This window comes from Physeter macrocephalus, chromosome 20, assembly GCF_002837175.3.
Source record: "Physeter macrocephalus isolate SW-GA chromosome 20, ASM283717v5, whole genome shotgun sequence".
Classification (NCBI taxonomy): Eukaryota; Metazoa; Chordata; class Mammalia; order Artiodactyla; family Physeteridae; genus Physeter; species Physeter macrocephalus.
Genome location: NC_041233.1, coordinates 1,189,450 through 1,204,495, shown reverse-complemented (window position 1 = coordinate 1,204,495; position 15,046 = coordinate 1,189,450). Strand labels below are relative to the sequence as shown.

Below are 15,046 nucleotides of genomic sequence, written 5' to 3'. Positions count from 1 at the left end.
GTTGCGGAGCACAGGCTCCAGACACGCAGGCCCAGCGGCCATGGCTCACGGGCCCAGCCGCTCCGCGGCATGTGGGATCTTCCCGGACCAGGGCACAAACCCGTGTCCCCTGCACCGGCAGGTGGACTCTCAACCACTGCGCCACCAGGGAAGCCCTTGGGTTTGTTTTTGTAGGTCCTTTTCTTCTCTTGTGTTTTCTGCTTAGAGAAGTTCCTTTAGCATTTGTTGTAGTGCTGGTCTGGTGGTGCTGAATTCGCTTACCTTTTGCTTGTCTGTAAAGCTTGTGATTTCTCCATCAAATCTGAATGAGGTCCTTGCTGGGTAGAGTATTCTTGGTTGTAGATTCTTCCCTTTCATCACTTTAAATATATCATACCACTCCCTTCTGGCTTGCAGAGTTTCTGTTGAGTAGTCAGCTGTTAGCCTTATGGGAGTTCCCTTGTATGTTATTTGTCATTTTTCCGTTGTTGCTTTTAATAATTTTTCTTTGTCTTTAGTTTTTGTCAGTTTGATTACTGTGTCTCGGTGTGTTTCTCCTTGGATTTAACCTGCCTGGGACTCTCTGCACTTCTTGGACTTGGGTGGCTATTTCCTTTCCCCTGTTAGGGAAGTTTTCAACTCTAATCTCTTCACATATTTTCTCTGGTCCTTTCTCTCTTCTTCTGGGACCCCTATAATGCGAATGTTAGTGTGTTTAATGTTGTCCCAGAGGTCTGTTAGGCTGTGTTCATTTCTTTTCATTGTTTTTTCTTTATTCTGTTCCATGGCGATGATTCCCACCGTTCTGTCTTCCAGGTCACTTATCCGTTCTTCTGCCTCAGTTACTCTGCTACTGATTCCTTCTAGTGTATGTTTCATTTCAGTTATTGTAGTATTTATCTCTGTATTTTGTTCTCTAACTCTTCTAGGTCTTTGTTAAACATTTCTCGCATCTTCTTGATCCTTGCCTGCATTCTTTTTCCAAGCTCCTGGATCATCTTCACTATCATTATTCTGAATTCTTTTTCTGGAAGGTTGCCTATCTCCACTTCATTTAGTTGTTTTTCTGGGGTTTTATCTTGTTGCTTCATCTGGGACATAGTCCTCTGTCTTTTCATTTTGTCTATCTGTGAATGTGGTTTTCATTCTGCGAGCTGCAGAATTGTAGTTCTTCTTGCTTCTGAGAGCAAATGTTTTATACATGTCTCTTTTCCCAGGAATTAGTGTGGGTGGCTGATATTTTATGTGTAATTACTCTCAAAGTATGGTACTGATCTGTTTTTAGGCTTGCTAACAGTGACTTGATCTTTCATTGATATAGCTTGGGGGGAAAACCAAGTTTGGGTTTTACTTAATCTTTATTGCAACTTGAATTAGTATCCAGGATTTTATCATAGTTTTCATATTTTGTTTATTGTAGGCTCATGCAACACTTCTAGGTTTGGCAAATATGGAAACTCGTTACTTTGCGAAGAAAAAAACCCTTCTTGGCTTGAGTAAATTGGCTGCATTAGCTTCAGGCTTTTCAGAAGATACACTGCAAGGAAAAATTGAAGGTAAAGTACAGTATTTGAACAAAAAGACATACAAATCAGTCATACTGTCAATGTATTCTTAGAATGTGCTCTTGTTATCATTTAATGGGGTCCATTAGAAACAGGAGCCCTCTCCTTTGAGAGGAGTGCTTTCTGTTCAGTGTCCGTAGGCAATTACTCAGTTACATAATTAAGATTCTCTTTTTATGGAAAAATAATTTGCCTTAAATAAGAATTCCTAAAGAGTAAATTCAAATGATTTGAACAGAGTACTCTGATTACACCCCTAGTGACTCATATGCTAAGAACAAACTGCAAAGAAACTTGACGTTTACTCACTGGGTTTGCTGTAGGTGGTGGTAATTCTGTAGTGGTGGTCTGCTGTAGGTGGTGGTTTGGGAGATTCTTCCTCATTCTTTTATTTTTAAACGCTAATAGTGCCTTTTGTCCTAGAGAAGTGTGTATATGTTCTGCAAGGCTGGCTGGTAGTCTGAAAGGGGAGCTGTGTTTTAACCTGGCCACCAGAGTTAGATCATGTTAATCAAAATATCTTAACACAAAGCTTTATTATTTCTGGTTCCCCCCCAACTTCTGGTCATCATTTTGCATTTTGATCACTTCTTCTTAGCTTTTGCTTTCTTAGCACAATGAGAATATTTTCAGGTCTCAGTAATTTCCTGCAGACTATTATCACAGTGTATCTAATTGAAGGGAGTAGATTTTTAAGAGATAACTTTCTATTGGTTATACAAATTTAATTATGGGGATTAGTAAAGTATAGAAAAAACAACAAAAAAATAAATTGCCTATAATCCCAGTGCCCTAGAGATAATTACTGTTACTTTGTAACCCTCCCAGTCTGTTTTCTTAGGTATGGAAATTGCACAAAACAGTTTTGTTTAATTTCACAAGCTTGGGATCATGTGGAATGATGCCAGTATTTGAATGAGCATATCTGTGATTTAGTCACTCCATTTTGCTGTAACTGCTGTTAGCAAACAGTTCTCTGTCCTTTTTTCCTGCAGCCCAGCTCATTCTCGTGGGTGAAGCCAGGTAATGATAGTTTATGTAAATCAAAAGCCCCTGTCACCCTATCATATGGCAATAAATAACCATTGCTGGGTAATAGGTCTGGTGCACAGTCCTCTGGCTTGTGTTTTTCCTGGCATGTACTCATGGTGGCTTTTAAGTAGATCATTTCCCTTAGTGAATGAAATTATACTAGAAACTCTGGTAAAGTAAAAAGTAGTACTTTACAGAGTAACCTTAAAATGGACTGAGAGACCTCAGATTTGGGGGACTTGTGCTTCTGAAATCCATCTGCTCTACAGTTGCTTCAATCAGTAGGTTTGTTTTCTTAGCTCTTCTCTCCCCTCCTAATATTTCTGGTTGCTGTGATAATCCATATGACTTGGCTCAAACCCTGAATATTTGTAACATAATTAAGAATCAAGAATAAGCAGAATTAATAACATTCTAGGATCACTGAATAGTGATGGGATTACCTTTAGAGCTGTTCCTTTTCTTTTTAAATTCAGAGTTGTTTATGACAGAGCAAAAGTAAGTGTTCACCCCTCCTCCTGTGTTGCCTCCTAGAAATGGCTGAGCAGGAGCGCTTTCTGCTGCACCAGGAGACCCTGCCTGAGCAGCTGCTGGGCGAGAGGCAGCTGAGTCTCAGTGCGATGCCGGTACTGACTGCACCGCAGCTCATTGGCGTATGTGCTCTTCAAATCCCTGCACCGTTTCTTAGTCTCAGAACAACCTCAGTGTTTCCTGGACCACGTAGTACAGTTCCTCAGAGTAGTCATCTTTCCATTGCTTATTTTCCTGGTCACTTGCCCCTGGAGTAAGGTGTCAGAAGCTGCTTAGGAGCAGGGTGCCAGTTAGCAGAAAGCAGCGGGTCAGCCTCTGCCCCCCGTAACTCTCTGCCTGTTCCTCAAGACGCTTATCCAGGCAACCAGAAGAAATTACTTCCATTGTGCTTTTCTAGTGCAGGACAGATATGTACCATGAGACATAGTTCAGGCTCTTCAAAAAAAATGGTTTTACATAGTTCAGGCTCTTCAAAAAAAATGGTTTTAGGAACTGGATTTGCATAGCCTTTAAGTGCCATCGTCACCATTTTCCTCTGCAACATAGCACATTCCTGAGGACATAGCTAGATTAGGGGCTGCAACCCAGATAAGGTAATTTTGTTGCTGTGCACACTTAATAGCCTTAATTCTGCTTCTCTCTTTTCCTTTCAAGAAAGCATTTCAAATGCAAAAGCGGTGTCACAGGATCACCTTGAATTGCCCTAATTATGTTACTAAGAAAGCAGACAATTCAAAAACTTCAGTATTTTAGTCATTATTAGTAACAGATTTCCTATCATTGAGCTCACAGCAGCCTCTCCTGATAGAGCACATTTAATTTAAAAATCTAAGCAGCTGTTGCCTCTAAGACTCACCATTATTTTATGTATTGGTAAGAAGGAAAAAGTTGTCCAACTTTACCTTGATACTGAATCAATTTTAATACTACATACATTCCAATTTCAGGGATGTTAACATTGTGGGGACAAAAGGTTCCGAAACGGTGAAATAAAATACTGTTTTCAAGTGTTGTAAGACAATGACAACAAGTAGATAGCTTTTCTTCTGAAATGGTTTCAGCATTGTCTTTGCTGTTAAAGGATTATGTGCAGTATTTTAAAATGAAATTTGTTATGTTATAAATAGTTTTTGGAAAAAGAAGATAGGAAAAATTCAAATTGATATTGTTAATAAGGCAAGCATTCTTCTGATTATAAAATTACGGGACATTTATGATCATATAGTCAGCTGTGATCTAACCAACCAGGGATAACCATAGGTAACATTGGTGTGTTTTGTTATCTCTTAAGTAAACTGTAGGCCAACTGCATGCTTTCTCATGGGTCTCAATTTTTAAAACTATTGAAAGGGCAACATTTCAAAAGCATTATAGCCAGCTTTAGAAATGCAAGGGCAGCTGTTTATTACAGAGTATGCTCGAAAGAGTACTGAAATGTATACTATCTTGAACTTATGAATATAAATTTACTGGCATTTTACAAGTATATGTACCAAGTTATACAAGTTAGTTACTGTGAATGAACATAGGTGTGTTTTAAAAGACAGTTTGCCATGAGGTAGATAGAGTATAATTTCCAAACGTGTTGCTGTTCTTTGCTATAGAGATACCTATAGATGTGATGACTTCTCTGTAAATCTCTCCAGTCTTGGTTATATGATGAGTTAAAATAATTCTCTACCTTATTTTAACTTGCCATAGCTGTATATCTGTGAAGAAAACAGAAGAGCTAATGAGTATGATTTCAAGAAAGCTTTGGACTTACTTGAATATATTGATGAGGTGAGTAAAATCACTTGATGATCTCAGGCAAGGATCACAATTTGTGTATGGTTTTCTGTAGAACTGAGTACATCTTGAAAATGTCTTAATTTTAAAAGACTCTCAAAAAAATAAAATAAAAGACTCTCTGGTTCAGCTACCTGTAACTCTTGGAATACGTATAGTTCTTTAGAAAAGCTGTCAAGAGATCTCACCTCTTGATAATTCTCACACATTTCCAGGTGTCTTTTTCCTTGCACAAATAAAAAATGTTGCTTTTCAAGGTCCTGACGTATTTTTTCTCTTTCATTTATTGAGTCGTTGTTAGTTTCTCAAACTGATATGCTGCTTGTCAATTTATTCTTCATAGTATTCACCCTAAGAGAAGCTGTTTCTCAGCCTTCTTTGAAAAAAAAAGATTATAATGATAATTCTGTAGGGTAAGTAGTCGGCCCTGCAATTGAAAGTAGTTTGGTAGATTAAAAGACAATAATATGTTGGCTTTTATGTTACTCTGTTTAAAATCTTGACTCTCTCAAGCTTCTTGATAAAATCAGATTGTCTCAGAATAATCGGAAACAAATTCACACAAAGTTTTTAATAGTTTTACTCTTCTGAGTAGTATTAACGTCTCAAAGAAAGGGAAATTTTTTTAAATTATAAATTAAAGCATAATAATATTTATGCAGAATTAGGAGTTGACATAACTCAAATTTAAGCATGTATTTTTTAAAATCAGGAGTTAATGAGGATTTTTTTGTTTTGCTGTGAAGGAGGAAGATATAAATATAAATGATCTAAAACTGGAAATCCTTTGCAAAGCTCTTCAGAGAGATAAGTAAGTTCCCATAGTGTGAATATAAGACATGGTTTTGGAAAAGGACTATTTAGGAAGATTATGATACCATACACATCAAATCGTTTTGTAACCTAATTGTATTGTAACGTATATTATAAAAATGTTAATGGTTTCATTAGCAATCCTAATTTTTTTAATTCAATAATTAAGGAATAGCTTAAGGACTTGGGACCACTGGTATAATAATTCTCTACTTTTGATTTTAAATTTTACACTGTCAGTTTGCACAGAAATGTGTATGTTCCTTATTTTCACAGAAGTTGGGCCAGTTCTGCCAAGAAAGACTTGAGGCTACATTTTTTTTTTTTTTTAAATAAGAAGTTAGTACAGTTTGAGGATCAATACCCTCTTCTAAGTTATTGCGACGTCTTTTTCACTGTAATCTCCCTGCATAGGAGGATTTCTGTCCACTGGAATGGTGGTATTAAGATTCAGTGGCAAAGAGAGACAGAATAATCAGCTGTAGAGATGGATTTTTCCCAGGGAAAGAATTTTAAAGAGAGCAAGACTTGAGTGCTAAAAGCCTTCTCTACTCAGTTTTCCTTTTTCCTGTGGCTTTGAGAAATTGCAGTGGAACTATTTTTACTAAAGCATTTCTTCCTGTAATCACTCCCAGATAGTTCAAATTGTTGTCAAATTTGGTCTTGGAGGTCATCCTCCGAAGCATCTAGCTCTGCCTGTTGGATTCTCCCTCCCAATCATAAAAAATGTATTATGTCATTTGACTGGAATTCCTTGTCTTGGCTTCCTGATTAAACACTTCAAGGAATCATGAGGGATATAGCCATTGATTACTACAAAGCAGTGGTTTTGTGGATTTGTATTTCAGTAGTAGATGATCTCAACTAGATAAAGAAAACTTTATAGGTTACACCAGGCACTGGTTGCCATTTTACTTTTATGAGAAACAGAATGTAACATTTTTTAACTGTCGCCTGTGCTCTGAAGGGTCATACTTTGGGGTCGTTACTAGGTTGTTACATATAGAATTTTCTTGGGAAAGATGCCTCACTACTTGCTTTTGACATCAAATACATGCTGGTTATATTGGGCGAATAGCTACCTGAGTAGAGCATCTCATATCTAATAGAGAGACTCTGGGCATATCCAACATTTAAAGCGCCTTTATTGAAATAGTTTTCAACAGTATCACAAAACTCAAGATTCTTCACCCCCTACAAACACCAAAACAAATCCACAATAGCAAACAAGTCATTTGTTTCAGATTATGGCCACAGTTTCATTTTCTCCTCACAGTGATTTTGTTTTCTAGCTGGTCCAGTTCAGATGGTAAAGATGATCCAATTGAAGTATCTAAAGACAGTATATTTGTGAAAATCTTACAGAAACTTTTAAAAGATGGTAAGTGGTTTGTTCATGTTGGAAATGAGTGTCACTCCTCAGTTTTAGAATCTTAGAATAATGGGGATTTGCCTGGGTGTCAAATGCCAGGGGGTTAAAATTAAACGGTATCATACTTTGAATTAGAGAAATTTGTTTAAAATAAAGGCAGGGCTCTTTCCTCCCCTGCACGTTGGGGAGCTGTGTCATGGTGGAGTTGCCGTCTGCTTGGCCACTTAACTCTTGCGAAGATTGAAAACCTAAAATGTGACTTTTTTGGTATATCCTGTACTGAACTGGCCATACCATGCCTGAGAGCAAACTACAAAATGTTTTATCAATCCATTTTGGACATTAATACTATAAAATTAGTTTTAAGAACAAAATAAGGGGCTTCCCTGGCGGTCCAGTGGTTAAGACTTCACCTTCCCATGCAAGGGGTGCGGGTTCGATCCCTGGTTGGGGAGCTAATATCCCACATGCTTCAGGGCCAAGAAACCAAAACATAAAACGAAGCAATTTTGTAACAAATTCAATAAAGACTTTAAAAATGGTCCATGTCAAAAAAAAAAAAAAGAACAAAATAAAAGGAGACAGGAAGGGATTATGTTTTGTATATGTTTTGTACCTAAGACTGAGCAAAATTCCATTTGCTGATCGAGGTGCAAGTAAGTAAAGACGCGTTAATGGTTAAATGTTTATTATGAAGGGAGAAGATGAATTAGAGGGTACTTAACTTTTACTTTCGTATAACTGGAGCTTAATATATGGAGAAAGACGAGGTGAGAGATTTTCCACATTTTATACATAAAGACAAGTGCGGCTCATTTGTTGTAGAATTATTGAATCAAAATATATGATGATAATCCAGGCAGTGTGCAAAATAGGCTAACCTAGTGTTTACCAATCTTTTCAGATGTAAGGACACTCTCTTTAATACCAGCTGGAAGAAAGTACACAATGACAAAAAACTACAGTAAATTCAGCAGCCCTTCTAAATGGATGTGGATTTTATTCATGATGCTGACATTTACACACATTCGGAAATTTCTGTACATATATCTGCAAGACACATTATTTAATCTACATAAGACATGCCCGGCCCAGTGCCTGGTACATAGTAGTCACCCAACAAACATTTGTTCTTTGAATGCCTAGAATTATTTTACAGATTCATAGCCCCAGTTCTTCTGTAATAGATTCCACTCTGCAGTCCTCTGCTTGAGAATCACTGGCTTAACCGAAATGATGGGGGCCTCAGAGAAGCACTGTGGAGCTCACCATACCAACCAATACGCTGAGGTGAAAGAGCAGCGAACTCTCGGTGTTTACATGCCGGAATTCACTCTGGATAGAGCTGTTGACCTCAGCATTGACCTGGATGTTGACTTATGAAAAATGAATACTTGACTACCCCACATTGACAGATTTACTGAATGCTTTTATTTTCAAAGATGAATAAATAACACAAAGGCAATTAAGCCATTTCATTGTCAAAAAAATAAAAATTAAAAATTAAATAATGAAGGGGTATAGCAAAAGAAAATATCTTTTGCTTAAAAATACTTGAAATTCAGACAGAGTTAAAATATATATACTAGGCTTTCTCTTTTGTAGATTTGGAATTGAAGAAATAACTGGATATGGTTGATTTCTCTGTGCTGTTGAAGGATTCATTCGGACCCAAATCTGATGCTTTCCATGAAGTTAGCTCTTGTAAAGGTGCCACTGAACCGAATTGTGGCTAATTAAGTATTTGGTGCTATTTAAAGTTCACTTTTCAGTGTTTGCTATTTTTAGATTATAAATCATAGATGGAAAACAGAAATAGAAACCTATAATTTTACAAAAAGAATTATTAAATTTTGACCAAAGGACAAAAACAAGTGGAAACTATATATATAAATTATAATATGTAATAATATATATAATACGTATAATATATATTAATAACATACATTTATAATATTATATATATATTATAAAACCAAGCCAAAGACATTTATTTTTGGAATCTTTTTAATAATATGGCTTCCATGTACAAGAGTAAATATTTTTAAAGGGCAGATTCTGAAGGTAGATATAGATAGCTTCACATTCTATTTCATAGACTTGGGCAGCCCAACAATTACTTCAGCCTGTGGAATGAATTCAGCCTGCAGATATATTTAAATTACCCACCTGGAGCTTTTCAGTTTTTACATGTTATTAAAGTACATTATACAACAGAAAAAAAATGCATGTCATTGCATGGAGTTTAACATTTTTCCTAATTAGTCGCTGGCATTTAATAGTTGAGAAGAGTTCTTAACAGAAGTCTTGTTTTCTGACTTGTCTTAAAAATCAAAAGATTTGCCTACACCAGACTGAAATATTTACCTGGCAGCTGGCAGCTGGAGCTGATGAGCACTGCCCACTTTGAATGGGGCGCTGGTCCTAAGTTTACCAAAACCCCTAGGCCGTCGTCCTCATGGTACCTGCCAGGGCTTTGCGGGCCTTTGAGGTTTTTTGACTCCTGCTCTAAAGAAAAATAAACCATCAAATATTATCTCTAACAGAAGGCATGCATTATAAAAATAGAAGTTAAATAAGATGGTTTTTTTTTAAGAGAATTAATCTTTAGGAAATTAATGTGATATTTTCACAAGTGTAACGCTGTTTTACAGAGAAAAAGTCTCTATTGAAAGTGTGTTAATCGTAATAAATGATATATAAATATTGCAGATTTAGTCTCATAACACTTATGAGATTTTTTTATTGTATAATGATTATCAAAAATGGTGCTAGGCACTTAGATGGTATTAAAAATAAACAGTATTTGATTTTGAGGCCCTTACGATAATGTAACAAACTATAAAATATTGCCTTATTAATTTAAAATGTTTCGTCCAGTTCTCTTTATCAAATGAGAAAAATCGTACATACTGTTTTGTGACTACACAGATGCTCATTGGCTTTCCAGCTCAATAGAGGACTGACTGATGAAGACATGGTTCTTCCCCCTCTCCAGTCATAGAGAGAAACTGCAATATGTTTGGCGACACTGTAGATAGCTTTCACGGCAGTGTTTCTACTAAATTATTTTCCTGAATAGGAGAATATTGTTTGAAATACTTGTTTTCTTCTCTTTTTAAAAAATTTTTAAACAATTAAATAAACTTGAAATACAAAATGAAGTTGATCAACTTCAAGGAAAATACATATACCAAAGTTGACTCTAGAAAATAATTTTTAAAAAATTAAGCAGACCAATCACCCTAGGAAAAAAACATTAAAAACCGGTTCTCCAATAAGCACCTCTGCAGTGAAGCATTTCTAGAGTGTGGGAAGACCACCCATCCAAGCGAAACGGTGGATCTTTGATCTGGGGGACAGATAAACGTCTGAAAGTCTTTTAAGTAGATATGGTATAACTTGTCTTCCTTGATAATTCAGATTCCTGTCTTTCAAATTTTACAGCTGGATTATAAGCAATCTTTCACTGATACCTTCTACCTCTCACTATGTAGCTGCTTAGAAAGCTGTTTGCTTGGGCTTGAAATACTTATTTTCAAGTGATTGTTAGTTAAAAACTTCCGCACTGAAGGAATGGCTTAAGCTGTGGAGAAAAATGAAAGTATTTCAGATTGTATTAAAGACTTTAAATAGAGTGGCTGTTTTGACCACTAGGGGGAGGAAGAGTCGCACAGCCCCTGCTAAGTAAAGAATGTCATAGTCTCAGGCCTGCGAGTATGCTTGGCAGACGGGAAGGAATTTAGAACAGAGTATTTCCCAAGAGCAGAGTGACGTTATATTTTAAATAGAAGCACAGGTGTTTTTATCATCAGTCATCGCAATTCGTTTGAGAGTTATGTGAAAAACACAAAAAACAAACGTTCTGTGTTTGTGTTTATAGGCATTCAGCTCAGTGAGTACCTGCCAGAGGTGAAGGACCTGCTGCAAGCAGACCAGTTGGGAAGTTTGAAGTCCAATCCTTACTTTGAGTTTGTTTTGAAAGCTAATTATGAATACTATGTCCAGGGACAAATGTGATTTGGCTAAAAATGGTCATTGTTCCTGAAAATTTGTATGAGTGTGTCCTTATAAAAATTTTAGACCTTAAACATCTAGAAGTTTGTACAGTTTTATAACATGTGTTTCTGAATTTTTTATACTTTATTTGGAAGCTACTACAAAGTAGTTTTATGACTGTGGTTTTAGTTTTCGGTTACATGATAATTTTTTCTTCCTCTTTTCCATCTGAAGTTTATCTGTGGCTTTCATACTTGCTACCCTTCCTTTTTTATCTCACTCCATCCAGGGTCCTGGTTCTGGCTACGTGTATGCACGGATCACTTCTAGGCTTCAGTTTCTATACCTCTAAAAATGGCAAGATTGCACTAAGTTGTCTCTGAAATTGCTGTGACTCTGGATGTTATGTACTGGACAGTGTGTCTGGAATATTTGGTATCTATTTTGGTTAGGTCTGGGGGAAAATATCTAGTGGGATAAATGTCAAAATTTGCTAACTTATTATGAAACTGAAAGACAAAGTGGGCCTAATTCATTGTGAGCTTGATAACTGATTACTTCATTGGGAAAAATGTCAGACTTTTCTACATAAATAATAGAGTATTAATAAAAGTATTTTGGTGAATAAAACATATTTATGTGGTTTTCTAAACTATCTATAAGTTACCATATAATAGGTTATAACCTGTCAGTATGAGGATTCAGTCAGGTTTATGCATTTTCAGGATGATTTACAATGAATTCCATCTTTACCACAGTCTGTCTAGCTAATCTAAGGTGTGTGTAATGCTAGAAACCTTTATAGGTTTTCTTAATATGGCAACTGATTTAACTGAAAAGTAGTTGTTCTCAAAGGTTTGTCCTGAACAATGTTGTCACTCAGTCTTTATCGGGCTTTAAATAAAGACGGAGTTGCTGGCATATTCAGGCTTTGGCCCAGTTGAATCCTCACTAAACAACTTGCTCCAACAGCTGAAAAGGTCAGGAGTTAAATATGGTGAAGAGAGTCCGGTTCCCGGCTTCACAAAGTGCAGCCCTCGCGCCCTCTCCCCTGCAGGCTTCAGATGCCGCCTCTGAGCATGTGTGGAAGGATGGGTTCATGGAGGAGCTGCTCTCGGCAGTGACCAAAGGAAGGAAATGGGCAGCCCCGCCTCTGTCTGCAGCGCGGGTGTTGGGACAGCGTGGGTCGCAGCTAGGGATATCCTGAAAGGCACTAGGGGAAGTTAGGGAGAGGAACTTGTCAGGCGGCATAAGAAATGGTTGAATTCTTGTGTTACAAGACTTTGGTTTTACAGGGTCTTATGGTTCTCACCTGTGAGATCCTGTCAGGTGATACTGACTGGGACACAGGACCCTGCCACCTTCATGCGCTGCCACAAACCCAGTTATTCCCGTGTGACGAAAGCCAGTCTGACGACCCCGGCCCGTGGACCACGAGGATGTAAAGCTGCCGCTCTCACAGCAGGATGGGTAGTTGTCTCATTTTGAGGGAGAAAAAGGCTGTCTCTTCTACCCCTGTTAGAGATGGTAGCCATAGCTCCGAAATGGTTGGGTTTCTTAAAAATTATTTTAACAGTAATAGTGAAATTAAGGCCTAAGATACTGAGTCATTTTTTCTTCTAAATTTTAAAAATTTGTTGCACAATGTAGTTTTCATTAAAGAATTACTGATTTTTATATAAACTGAGTAGTTGACGATGACGAAGTGTAAAGGTGCTGTAAAGGTGAGCATGTTTACTAGGAAAGAGAAAGTGTACTGACTTGGAAAAGGTTTTCTTCACTCCTGTCTTTGAACGCTGCTCGAAAAGTCACAGCTTGTGGCCCCCATTAAATCAAACAGGAAGGTGGGGGTTTGATCAGGAGGAGCAGGCTTTGTGTGTGGCTGTGTTTTAGGAACTTGTGAACGTGTCGAGGATTAAGACAGAGTTCGTTCGAGAATCACAGCAAGAGACAGTGCTGGAATTCTCGGTGAGGTGGGAGGCGACTGATGCCCTCTGTTTTAGGGATTTCGTTTCTGAAGAAAACTTTCTAGAAATCGGGTTGTGCTGCTTTCTTTACTTTGGGCTCTGAATCGTGTTTTTCTCACAGCTTCACCCTTCAGGCGTAGGGGGCTGCCGGGAATCGCTGTGAAGCACACTGCTCGAGGTGACTGGGCCTGAAGGAGAGGCACGCCGACGTGACCGCAGCCTCGCTCCCCACGCACGTGTGCGTTTTGAGGCTAATCACTACGAAAGTATTAGTGTAGCCCGCCTACCTGTTCCTGGAGACTTTATTCAAGGAACGCTTCTAAAGAAAACAGCTTTCTGTATTCCTACGTAAAATTCACTCATTAAATACCAAGGTATATGTTTTAGATATAATCTTGTATAATTCTAAAATTTAAAAAGTACTGTAGAAAATGTGAAACCTATTAAGGAAAAAAAAAAGTGGGTGGAGGAAAATAAACCCCTGTAATCCCACCAGCCAGAAATAACTTCAGTTACCATTTTGAAATATATCCTAGATTGTGCATGTGTCAGTATTTGGACTGTGCACATGTTACATTTTGTAACCTGCTTATTTTGATGGGAGGTATTGTGAGCATTTCTGTGTATCTTTAATCTGGTATTTCTCAACCTTCCTTTTTTTTTTTTAACATCTTTATTGGAGTATAATTGCTTTACAGTGGTGTGTTAGTTTCTGCTTTATAAATCAGCTAGATGCATAGGTATATCCCCATATCCCCTCCCTCCTGCGTCTCCCTCCCACCCTCCTGATCCCACCCCTCTAGGTGGTCGCAAGGCACTGAGCTGATCTCCCTGTGCTATGCAGCTGCTTCTCACTAGCTAGCTATTTTACATTTGGTCGTGTATGTATGTCCATGCCACTCTCTCACTTCGTCCCAGCTTACCTTTCCCCCTCCCCGTATCCTCAAGTCCATTCTCTAGTAGGTCTGCAGCTTTATTCCAGTCCTGCCCCTGGGTTCTTTATAACCTTTTTTCTTTTTTTTTAGATTCCATATATATGTGTTAGCATATGGTATTTGTTTTTCTCTTTGACTTACTTCACTCTGTATGACAGACTCTAGGTCCATCCACCTCACTACAAATAACTCAGTTTTGTTCCTTTTTATGGCTAATATTCCATTGTATATATGTGCCACATCTTCTTTATCCATTCACCTGTCAACCTTCCTTTTCATTATCACTCCTCCTAAGGAGACTTCTTAAGACAATTTTCTTTAATCACTCTGAGAGTTTAATACCACAAATATATTGTATATCTTTTTATGTACCACAGCCTTTGGAGCCACGCATCATTATAATAACTAAGATTTTTTTAACCCCCTAAGAACCAACTTTTCCCCCTTCAAGAATGCATGTCTTCAGTATTCTTCAAGATACAATTTTTTTTAATGACTGCCTGACACTTTACCATATGGCTGTATCATAATTTAACAGGTCTCTCTCTTCTTAACAGTCTTAAAAACACTTGGGTTAATGGTTAGGGGTTGGGTTGGGTTGGGGTTTTGTCTTTGTTTTTTTTCTTACCGTAATACTGGAATAAATCTTTGTACAAAAATCTTTGTTCATTCCAGATACATTTCAAATGACACTGACTCTTCCTGTTCAGTTAGTGATGACGTTGATAAGCGGTCAGTGAACCGTTCTAATGATTTTTAGTGTCTTTTGCTCACCTCCGCCCTCTGACCTCCTCCGAACACTTAGAAGAAAGATACTGTACCATTTATCGTTTCTTGTGTTCCAGGCCCTTACCTAGTTTCAACCTTCAGATCAATCTTAAGGAGTAGGTGGTATCCTCAGCTGAGTGTCTCTGGAAGCCACCGGCCCCAGGCCACATAGCCCATCAGAGGGGCGGGTACACCCAGATGTGCTTTACCGAAGTGCAGGCTTTTTTAACTAGTTCGTTATAGCTGGCCTGGTGGGCTGGGGCGGGGCGGAGGGGAGCGGAGGGGGAGGAGAGGGGG

General features: G+C 37.9%; 1 protein-coding gene across 6 annotated transcripts in view; it reads left to right on the top strand.

Moving 5' to 3' along the window:
- The window catches only part of NUP133 (nucleoporin 133), a 56,460-nt gene extending 42,697 nt beyond the window's left edge, over positions 1 to 13,763 (top strand). The window contains exons 21-27 of one of the 6 annotated variants that reach the window (XR_008616254.1): positions 1,400 to 1,535; positions 3,111 to 3,229; positions 4,809 to 4,889; positions 5,642 to 5,706; positions 7,001 to 7,089; positions 12,375 to 12,549; positions 13,168 to 13,763. Coding sequence is in view for 5 of the 6 variants with exons in the window: in XM_007117305.3 (XP_007117367.1) it covers positions 1,400 to 1,535; positions 3,111 to 3,229; positions 4,809 to 4,889; positions 5,642 to 5,706; positions 7,001 to 7,089; positions 7,985 to 8,226 (732 nt within the window). In the remaining variant the exon portion in view is untranslated. Of the gene's footprint in view, positions 1 to 1,399; positions 1,536 to 2,539; positions 3,029 to 3,110; positions 3,230 to 4,808; positions 4,890 to 5,641; positions 5,707 to 7,000; positions 7,090 to 7,984; positions 8,524 to 10,963; positions 11,710 to 12,374; positions 12,550 to 13,167 lie in introns of those variants that run through there. The other 5 variants (XM_007117307.4, XM_007117306.3, XM_007117305.3 and 2 more) reach the window with 5 other exon arrangements.
- The last annotated feature ends 1,283 nt before the right edge of the window (positions 13,764 to 15,046 follow it).